Genomic DNA, 11,583 nt, shown 5'->3' with positions numbered 1-11,583 from the left:
AAAACTCAATTCCTCCATCTATCAACTCGACACAACCTTCCAGACAACTATCCCCTCTTCTTCAATGACACTCAATTGTCCCCCTCTTCTACACTGAACATCCTCGGTCTGTCCTTTACTTATAATCTGAACTGGAAACCTCACATCTCATCTCTAGCTAAAACAGGTTCTATGAAGTTAGGTGTTCTGAGACGTCTCCGCCAGTTTTTCTCCCCCCCTCCCCCCCCAGCTGCTAACTCTGTACAAGGGCCTTATCCGTTCATGTATGGAGTATGCTTCACATGTCTTGGGGGGTTCCACTCATACTGCTCTTCTAGATGCGGTGGAATCAAAAGCTTTTCGTCTCATCAACTCCTCTCCTCTAACTGACTGTCTTCAGCCTCTCTCTCTCTCTCACCGCCGCAATGTTGCATCTATAGCTGTCTTCTACCGCTATTTTCATGCTAACTGCTCTTCTGATCTTGCTAACTGCATGCCTTCCCTCCTCCCGCGGCCTCGCTGCACAAGACTTTCTTCTTTCTCTCACCCCTACTCTGTCCACCTCTCTAACGCAAGAGTTAACCAGTATCCTCAATCATTCATCCCTTTCTCTGGTAAGCTCTGGAACTCCCTGCCTGCTTCTGTATTTCCATCTTTCTATGACTTGAATTCCTTCAAGAGGGAGGTTTCAAGACACTTATCCATCAATTTTTGACTACCGCTTTGACCCTTTTGTGGGACTGGCATTTCAGTGGTCTTTTTTTTTGGGGGGGATTTTTGTTGCCCTTGGCCAGTGTCCCTCCTGTCTGGCTCTTGTTGAGCCAGACAGTGAGCGAGGGTGGGAGAGCGGCTGGACTTCCCAACCCCCAGAACTCTCCCCCCTCCATTCCTTCCCCCACAGCCCCCTTTCCTGTGTCTGCGTCGGGGACGAATTTAACGTTTTTTCCATAAGTTTAGTCCATTAGTACAGCAGCAGACCGGACACCATGGGCATAGAGTATAGACGTGGCGTAGAAAGAGAGGCGTACTAATACCTGATAGGGAGGGAATATTATTTTGTACCTAATGGTGGGATTACTGCGTTACGCATTATTATATTGAGTACTAATTAGGCCCCACAGGAGGACAGTATTTGGACGGTTCTAATTACTATTTCAAGGGCATGTTAGGACCCTTGTACCTCGTTACTCCTGCAGGCTGTATTCTTATGGCAGCAGACACTATTCTCTCCCCACCTTTCTGCCTACGTGCAGTGTATTTTTGTGTCCTGTGCTTGTCAAATGCTACTAATATCCGGGCTCGCAGCTGTGCTTGTCCGGAGTTAGAGGATACCATAATATTTTAGCCAATGCTACAGCTGTCTACTTTCTTCCCGGATTTCCACTAATTTTATAGGAGGTGGGAATCTTTCTTCTGGAAGACTGTAGATAGGCTTCCCTCTGGCCATAGAGCGTAATATTTCTGTTGGACAGTGGATGGCTTTTTGTTACTTTGGGCGACTTGTCCAGCGGGGGTATTACCCTCGCTCTGGGAAGATGCGTCGACTGTACTGTCTGTGCTCTTGAACGTGGCTAATTAGTTCTTTCCAGCATGGAGAATTAAGTTATATTCCCTTCTCCGTGAATGAGTAAACGGAGTGGCGATCTAATTGTGCCTATATAGCTGCTGGCGACCAGTAGGTGCCTGGATTCGTTGTATTTGTGCCCTACACTAAGCTACTTAAGAGGTAGCTTAGGGATAAGCTGACCCGTGTCAGTGGCAGCTGTGAGAAGGGCTGTTCTGTTCATAACAGTATAGATGTATTAGTATACAGATACAGATCATATAGATATATATTATTTTTGCTCTCCTACATAGCCGATCAAAACTTTTTGTTTTCGTTTTTTTTTTTTTTCACATAAAAACCTTGCCTTTTGTTCCCATCACACATCCACCAAGTTCCTCAGTACGTATTTCATTGCAATACGAGTATCTCTCATTTCATAAAAGGTATTTTTCATCCAGAGGAAAAAGTGTTCAATATATGGTGTTTTTTTTTTTTTTTTTAACAAAATTTCACTCCGCACTGCAATTCTACTGCTCATGTCAAGTTTACTCATTTGTTTAGTTTGTGACTTTACGCAGTTTTCTTTCTTGGTTGGTGAGTGAAGCTTTATTCATTCCTGCAATTTGTTCAAGAAAACACTATGCATGTGAAGGATATACAGATGGTCAGGTCTCCTTGCCTTTCCTAACTCATCCTCACATTGAGTAACAGAATTTTTTCAGTACTAATTTCTTTTTTTTTCTGTATCTTCTAAACCTGATATGTTAATGTTTACCTCCATATAATTTACAGGAAGAGATTTTCAGTGTTGCTTTACAGTTAAAACGACTGAACTTACTTTCCCTCAAGGACGGTCGGCACGGTGTCCCTGACCACAATATACGCGGCGCTCGTAGTGTCCTGCTGCTTCCTGCCATCACTGCTCATTAAGATACTCAAGACTAAGTACACGATGGCAATCTGCATGCTGGGTTACTCTTCATACATCGCCGCTCAGTTCTACCCGACACTGGCCACAATGGTGCCCACAGCCATCTTGGTGGGGCTCGGCGCCGCTCCGATGTGGTCAGCGAAGTGTTCTTATCTCACCCAGGTTTGTAAAAGTGTTTCATGCAGATTCATTCATCAAAATTAGCACCACTATCGGTAGCAGAAGTAGTAGTAGTAGTATAATATAATATATATATATATATATATATATATATATATATATATATATATATATATATATATATATATATATATATATATATATATATATATATATATATATATATATCCCTGACGGTCAGTCAACACCGCTACAGTCCTCGGATGGTCTAGGTTGTGCATCAAAGTAGCCTACGATTCACTTTACAAAAATAACTTGTGTTGGGCATTCCAGAATGCTCTTAAGAGTTCACAGTTCTGTTGGGCAGAGTTCAGCCTGCCACCACAGTGTTCACGAAACCTGTCTATCTTTCGAGCTACGAGATTTGGTCATAACTTTGGCATTCACGCCTCTCTCTTGATTTTGTTTTCCGTAATCTTTCACCAGTGTTCTCATAAACTGTCCATCTTTTTCTACAAGATTTGGTTAGACGTTTAGCACTCGTGGCCCACACTTGATTTTCTTTTCCTTTTCATAAAATATTCTAGACTCATATTATCATGAAATACTATGCATCCGAGCTCAACAATCCCAACGATTATGGACAAACTTTTGCCTCTCTTTGGATCAACATGCCTTTTTTCTTTAGGAAATCAACCAAATTATGCTTACTTCGCTCCTGACAAAGCTCACCGCTCTAACAACTGAAATTACATTGCTTTGATTTGCCCCATTCCGAAAGTTCTGAAGATTCTCAAACATTTCTGAGCTAACATTTCTTGTTTGACCAACTCGAAAATATATTAAAGAATGATCTTCTAGCCTGCTTTATTATATTTATTGATATTCTTCCTTTTTATTTTACTTTATTTATTAATTTTGTGTTTATTCATTCTCTTATTTTTGCTTATTTATTTATTTATTTATGTTATTTACGTATTTGATTATATATATATATATATATATATATATATATATATATATATATATATATATATATATATATATATATATATATATATATATATATATATATATATATATATATATATTTTTTTTTTTTTTTTTTTATTTATTTATCTATTTTATTTATTTATTTTTTTTGAGACCTGCAAGTACATCACCATATATTTAAAATATTCAGCGAATCATCATATGAATTCTGTCTCCGTAGTTGCACTATTGCTTTCCTTTCTCACTGGGCTGTTGCCGCTGTAACACACTGACAATGATCTTCAAAACTAACTGAGAATTAAAGTTCCCCAGGGGTCGGCTGCTTGAATCTCTATTGTTCTTATTATTCTTCAACTACACTATGTAACAAAATTTTTACTTTTGTTTTGTCCTTGACCCTAAACCATAATTTTCCAGTTATTTCCATCTAAACAAAAAAAGACAAAAGTTATTTTTGATTCTAAAACTTTGCTTTTGTGGTTAGAACAATTCATTTACATTTTTGCCTTATTTCATTATAGTATGGGTTACTATTGGTTTTCATGTCAGGTAAAGACCTTTGCAAAATCTCAGTTGCTTATCTAATTGTTTTTGAAATTTTGCTAATGAGTTAAAACAATGAAAGAAAGTATATAAAGTGTTCTAAAGATTTTTAATTTTAATAAGATCATTCTTGAACTGACCAGATCTAGCAAAAAATGTATCATATTTAGAAGAATTTACTTACATTTCAGAAATCTTCTCAAATCTTCCAGAATGTTCTACCAGACACTTTTAGAAGTTTCTAGAACAGCTTAGAGCATTCTACTCAATGCAAACATTTCCAGAATATTCTGGAACTTTCTAGAATACAGTAGTAATATGTAGACGTATCAAGAATTTTCTAGAACCTACAAGAATTTTCTAGAATGATTCAGAATATTCTAAAGTAGTTTCAAGATTGAGAACATTCTGGAATACATTCTAGAAAGACTAAGAATATTCTAGAATACTACTTGACAATATATAAGTAAGGGCTTGCAGACCACCAATCAGTTCTGCTTTGGCTGCCTGAGAAGACACATCACAAGAGGTGAAATAGCATCAAGAGGCTGCAATCATTCTCCAGATGCATTATGCTACATATGTGGTCAATTCATCAAGACAAGAGCAAAGTAGTTCTCTGTGACAGCATCTGAAAAAATGTGTGAAGCTTACAAAGTATATTTTGCTGTGCCAATTGTGGACCAAGACAAGACCTGGACACTTCATTTTCCTTGTGAGCATTGTAAGAGAACACTAGAAGATAAAATAGCTGTTAGTTTTTCAAGAGTAAAATCAAATTAAGGATTAAGAATAAAAATAAAACAAGTTTAACAGAAACTCATACTGTTGTTCTTTTACAGGATGGTATAAAGGGGAAAACAGAGCCATAAAATTTGGTATTCCTAGAATATGGCGTGAACCTACTGATCACTCAACTGACTGCTTTTCTGCATGGTGGATCCTTCCACACGCCGATTTGGGAAAAATGCACCTGCTGTTTTCTATACAGACATTCCATCTTCCACTGCACCAGTACCACACAGTGCTGATCTTCCTGTACCAGCTCTTCCAGAAAGAAGTCAACTATCAGAAGAAAGCAGCAAGTCAGAAGATGAGCTAAACAGAGAGGAAGACTGTGGCATCACAGATACAGCTGTAGTTAGGAGGAATCCTTACTACCCAAACCAGAGACCTCAGTGACCTCATCAGAGATCTTGGTCTGACAAAGTCAAATGGTGAGTTTTTTATTTCAAGGCTGCAGGAATGGGATTTACTTGATGACTGTGCAAGTGACCAGCCAAAGAAAACGTCAAAAACATTTCCCCAGCATCTTTGCAAAGGAGGACAGGCTATGCTACTGCAATGATGTATCAGTCTTGTTTGATGCTATTGGAATTGCTGGCAATGAAGATGAATGGAGACTCTTCATTGACACCTCCTCAAAAAGCCTGAAAGCTGTACTTCTGCACAATGGAAGGAAGCATCCATCTCTGCCTCTTGTTTATTATGTGCATCTTAAGGAGGACTACAGCAGTGTAAAGCTTCTACTGGAAACTTTGAACTACAACAAGTATGGCAAGGAAGTTGTTAGAGACTTCAAAATGGTAGCTTTCTTAATGGGACTGCAAGGAGGTTTTACCAAGAATACCTGTTTTCTTTGGGACATTAGAGATAGAGCAGCACATTACCAGAGAAAGCACTGGCCTCCAAGAACTGACAGTGGGAGCTCACAATGTCAAACATGAGCTATTGCTGAATCCTTAAAAGGTTTTGTTTCCTCCACTACACTTCAAACTGGGTCTCATGAAACAGATTGTCACAGCTCTCGACAAGGAGTCTGCTGAATTCAAATATCTTCAAGACTTCTTTCCTAATCCTTCAAAGGCAAAGGTGAAAACGGGTATCTTCACTGGACCACAAGTAAGGAAAATTATGGAGTGCTCAGAATTTCTACTGAAGCTCAAAGAAAAAGATAAAAAAGCTCGGGAGTGTTTCATTGGTGTAGTACAAGACTTTCTTGGCAACAACAAGGCTGATAACTATATGGAACTGGTTGAAGCTTTAGTGAAAAAGTTATGGTGAGATGGGCTGCAGAATGTCTTTGAAGGTCCATATCATAGATGCTCACCTCGACAACTTCAAGGAGAATATGGTAGCATATTCAGAGGAACAAGGGAGCGCTTCCACCAAGATATAATGAACTTTGAAGAGAGATATCAGGGATCCTTCAATGAAAACATGATGGGAGACTACATTTGGGGGCTCATACGTGAAAGTGGTTTGTTGTATTCACGCAAAAAAAGAAAAAAAAAATAATAATAATAATAATAGTCCTTAAAGTTAGTTTCAGAAGTTTTAAAAAATATTTGTCATTTTATTTATTTTTTTTTCTGTCCCAAAATAGTGGAAATTGAGAAATTTAGCTATTTTTGAAAAAAAAAAAAAAAAAAATATATATATATATATATATATATATATATATATATATATATATATATATATATATATATATATATATATATATATATATATATATATATATATATAAGCCACAAAAGCAAAGTTTGACAAGAATGATGGACATTCTCTATTGTTTTGCAATGAAAAGAGTTGGAAAATAACACTTGCTTGTCAAAGACAAAAATCGTGTCACATAGTGTTATGTTATTCATGTTCAGTGTACTATCCACTTCTACGATGATGACCCTAAATCTACTTTTGAATTAATTTGTTAGACGACCTCACCCGCAGAAACAGCTTGACTTAGGAAGAAATACATGTCACTTATAATGCTTCTGATTTTTCTATAATTTTGCAATAGAAGAGAAAGAACATTCTGACCTTCATTTCCTTAAAATAATAAGACCTTCCGTTGTCTTGCACACCACCAGGCTGTCCCTCACTATGAGTCCAATGATTTTTGTTGCATCAGCTATCATGAAGTTCTGTACTCTTTTCGCCAAGTTGTTACTCTATTCCCACTTGCTAGTTCAAACTCACACACGGACTATTCCTGTCTGTTCATAGAGGACATGTTCCTAGTTGGGGCTTCTATTCATAGACACTTTTACTTAAAGTGTCTAAATTATCTGTCTTATCATATTTTTTTTTTTTCATTTTAGGACAAATTCTGCCATAAGAAGATCACCTTTCATCATTTGTATCTCTATTCGAGCTCTCATGAATGTTTTATCTTCATTAAATTTTAGCCTATTAATCAGCCACGGTCTTCGTTTTGTTTCCATTATTCTTACTTCACTGCACCCGTTTTCCCTGAAGGACTATATTCCTTTGAAATCACCAAGAAGAACGCATTTTATTATAAACTGAAGGTTGACACATTTTTGCTCTCCGCAGGTGGGGACCAAGTACGCGGAGCTGACGGGACAGGACAAAGAAGTGGTTATTACTCGATACTTTGGTATTTTCTTCCTCTTCTTCCAGTCGACTCAGGTGTGGGGCAACCTCATCTCCTCCACAGGTGCCTCTCCTTCAGGCTTCCGTTTATTCAATATTAATATACAGAAAACAAGCTTTGTTCGGTAGAACATTATATTGTAATACTACATTCTTCCTTCCGCAGTGTTGTCAGTGGATACGGGCGAGTTAAACAAAACGGACGAACAGCTGGAGAAATGTGGATACAATTTCTGTCTCTTTAAGCAAAATGATACTAACAGCGATGACGGCATTCCCAACTGGCAGAGATACACCATGGCAAGCATCTACCTAGTCTGTGCACTTTTGTCCTCAGTCATCATCGTACTGTTCGTCGATCCTCTCAGAAGGTAACTTTTTCACCCACCTGATTCTCACACACCTTTTCTTTACCGCTTCTCTAGTGATAGGGATTGGCCTCCTGTATCTGTCTCTTGCGGTTGCTTCTCTCCATTTCATTTTATCCTGCTGCTCCCTTTCTTTGCAACACACCAGTAATTCCAATTCTCCACCTCATTCTCATCGCCCCTGATAACTATCTTCTCCCTTCAACAAGCACTATCCACGCTCTTCTAGTAGGTTCTTCATCCTCTCTTCGCCCTATAAGCCAAACCATACCAACTTGGGTTTTCTGATAACTTTAACTGTACTAGCCACTCCTCTTTCTTTATGTACAACAGAACACATTCGATATACAGTGCGTTAAGATGTGTACCATCAGCCGTGAGCAAGTAGCCTCTGTATTTGCAGGTTCGTGGGGAAGGAGAAGGAGACAGCTGCTACAGAGGGCAAGTCGGAGATCCAGCTTCTGATCGCCACCTTCAACCACATGCGTCACCCATACCAGCTGCTCATCATCCCCCTCACCATCTGGTCGGGCGTGGAACAAGGCTTCTTCCAGTCTGATTACACAGCCGTAAGCACGTGGTGTTGCCACTCTGTTTGTCACCTGTTCTTCCTCCTCTAAGATATATAGGTGGTGGACGAGGTGCTGTAGCTGTCGCCTTTCTCCCGGACAGGCTTACGTGTCGTGTGGCCTCGGTGTGCACATGGTGGGGTACGTGATGATCTGCTATGGGGTGTGTGACGCCCTCTGCTCCGTCTCCTTCAGCCCGCTGGTCAAACTGGTGGGTCGCGTGCCCGTCTTCACCATGGGGGCAGTGATCAACTTCGGGGTCATCATTACTCTCATATACTGGCGGCCTCACCCTGACGACACGGCCATATTCTTCGTGCTGGCCGGGCTGTGGGGTGTGTCGGATGCTGTCTGGCAGACGCAAATTAATGGTGAGTATTTTCATTAACACTGTCCAAGAAAACATAAATCAAGAGACGCGTGAAAGAATGATCCTGTCAGCTGACATACATGAATAGCAAAATGCTCCCTTACATCTATGGGCTGTACATATTATGAAAGAATAATGTGTATACATATGTTTCACAAAATGCCTTATTCCAACACTGAGGCAGGAAGAGTAATTTCTGCAAGGTGTAAGCATCGTGTAGTTATTACAATTGTATAGTGAATGTCGTACATCCCCAGCGTTCTACGGTGTGATCTTCCCTGGCAAGGCCGAGGCTGCCTTCAGCAACTACCGCCTTTGGGAGTCCGTCGGGTTCATCATCACCTTTGCCTGCAGCACCACCCTCTGTATCTACTCCAAGATCGTCATTGTGTTGGCGTTCCTCAGTGTCGGCATCGTCGGTTACTTCAGCATAGAGATTATCGATAGGTTTGTGGGCATCAAGAAGGATAGTGACGGAGAGGCTGTCCCCATCGATAAGCTCGTCACAGGAAAATATTAAATTCTCTCCCTTTTGTAACCAATAATCTCAGCCTGGCAGCTCAGATAATTGGAGGTAGTGGATATAAACTGTGCACTTAACGAAGGTAATGCCCACTAAGTCAGTATCATCTCATGACATGCTGTATCTTTTAGGAGTGTTGTATTTCTAAACCTCAACGAATCAAAATTTTGAGCTTTTTATAAGTTTTGGAGCAAAGGAACCAGAAACTAAATGGATGAAAAAATGAAAGGGGTACTACAAGTGCACTTACGAAGCATTTTCTTCGCCGAAAGCCTCTTTCGTTGAGCAGAGTGTGAACTGTACTCACTGCGTGAAGACGTTTTCATTGATACGTGCCGTAAAGTATTGATATCCAGGAATGACTAAATTATTTATGGTGAATACAATTTTTTTTTTTCAAATGATTTTCAGAATCAATAAGTTAAGACAAAATATGGATAATGTTAACAAATTTACATCGTTTCATAGACTCGTACTAGGAATTATACGGACCCTGAAAAGATTTTATTATTATATACTTATGTGCGCAATTCAAGAGATTTTCTACATCAGTTTGCCTTTTCTGTGGCCCTGGGAAATGGAGATCATGTTCACTGAAATGGGTAGGACAAGCCCACCAAAACCCGATATTTCCTTTGCTGCTCACCAAAAACTACATCAAGATAGTACTGCCTATCGAAACTACCATTTCGTATAATCAGTTCTTTGAACAGTGCAGCGAAAGTTGCCCTGCATGAGTTTGCTTTACGAGCAAAATCTTGCCCGCATAACGCTCCATTAATGGTTACGGGCCGTCATTAGATACCGCTAAATCTGTTAAAAATTCAGCGGTTTAGCATATCAAAGTTAATATATGAGTTGACGTTTTAACGGTTATCCAGGCTAACTTTTTGTTAGATGAGTCCACTAATATATATATATATATATATATATATATATATATATATATATATATATATATATATATATATATATATATATATATATATATATATATATATATATATATATATATATATATATATATATATATATATATATATATATATATATATATATGTATATACACACGAGAGAGAGAGAGAGAGAGAGAGAGAGAGAGAGAGAGAGAGAGAGAGAGAGAGAGAGAGAAGGCGGATGGGGACTCACAGGTAGCAGTTTTCGACTCCCGAGATTCCATGTCTCGTATTATAAGCTAGTATGAAGCAATGCTTCCACAACAGATGCCTATTCATTACTGTCTAACATTATGTTTTGCTGTCTGTGATGCAGAAACATACTCTGAGTCACGGGCAGGGTGCTAGAAGGACGGCAAGCTCAGATGTCCGTCTTGAATACTCGGTGGGAAGTTGCAGTTTCCTTAAAGAGGACCGTGTGGATGATGCGTGCCACAGTGGAGATTGTTCACTTGGGTAAAGACGTCTCTCTGAGGAGTGAGTTTAGTCCTCGACAGTCAGTGCGAAGTCTGTTGATAATACTTATCTTTAAATAACTTTGAAGAACACAACCAATTTTGACTTTTGAGAATATTGCTGACGCTGAACTCTCCAAATATAGCCTGTTGTTCCCAGACCAATTGTATTGTACTATTATCGTAACTTCAATAAGTTGTTAATTTTTGTGCATCTACAGATACAGTAAACAGTACTACGTATTGTTACTTAGCATTTCGTTCCTTGTAGAAAATATGATGATAATGATAATGACGATGACGATGATGATGATGACGATGATAATTGTGCCAATCCAACACTTCATTAAAAACCTATATTTTATATATTTTGTACATTATTCTATCTCTACAGCTACCATTAAAATTTACATTTCAGAGATACTTCTTATAATTTTTCCCTCATCATTCTGTGCTTCAGATGTTTTCGAGGCTTTTGAAAGCTTGTATGCCAACAACACCAGATACAAAACGTTTCAAGTAATTGATAATATTAATTCATGTGAACGAGGGAACTGTATTCCGGAAGTTATAATATTCCCTACCCCGTTAACTTCGTGCTAGCTGTGTGTATGTGTGTGTGTGTGTGTGGGGGGGGGGGGGCAGAGGGTACGCGCGTGTAATTCATGGTAGCCTTCGTGTTGATCTTTCTGACCGCTAGCTGTTACCCTTCCGGAAGAAGCTCAGCGCTCATAGAGACCAATCCACAAGTAAAGCTGAGGCATAACACACACACACACACACACATATGCCTTGGTCCAGGCCTCGGGGACAGTAACCACCCACTCATTT

At 39.1% G+C, this 11,583-nt stretch overlaps 1 protein-coding gene across 1 annotated transcript in view; it reads left to right on the top strand.

Annotated features, from left to right (window-relative positions):
• LOC135106795 (UNC93-like protein) overlaps positions 1-11,171 on the top strand; it is a 20,742-nt gene extending 9,571 nt beyond the window's left edge. Inside the window, exons 4-9 of the mRNA XM_064016108.1 lie at positions 2,375-2,618; positions 7,452-7,575; positions 7,678-7,882; positions 8,283-8,448; positions 8,552-8,819; positions 9,076-11,171. Coding sequence (XP_063872178.1) covers positions 2,375-2,618; positions 7,452-7,575; positions 7,678-7,882; positions 8,283-8,448; positions 8,552-8,819; positions 9,076-9,338 — 1,270 coding nt within the window. The 3' untranslated portion in view covers positions 9,339-11,171. The remainder of the gene's footprint in view (positions 1-2,374; positions 2,619-7,451; positions 7,576-7,677; positions 7,883-8,282; positions 8,449-8,551; positions 8,820-9,075) is intronic.
• The last annotated feature ends 412 nt before the right edge of the window (positions 11,172-11,583 follow it).

This window comes from Scylla paramamosain, chromosome 14 (assembly GCF_035594125.1).
Source record: "Scylla paramamosain isolate STU-SP2022 chromosome 14, ASM3559412v1, whole genome shotgun sequence".
Classification (NCBI taxonomy): Eukaryota; Metazoa; Arthropoda; class Malacostraca; order Decapoda; family Portunidae; genus Scylla; species Scylla paramamosain.
Note: the sequence above shows the minus strand (reverse complement) of the source record. Positions and strands in the feature narration are given on the sequence as shown.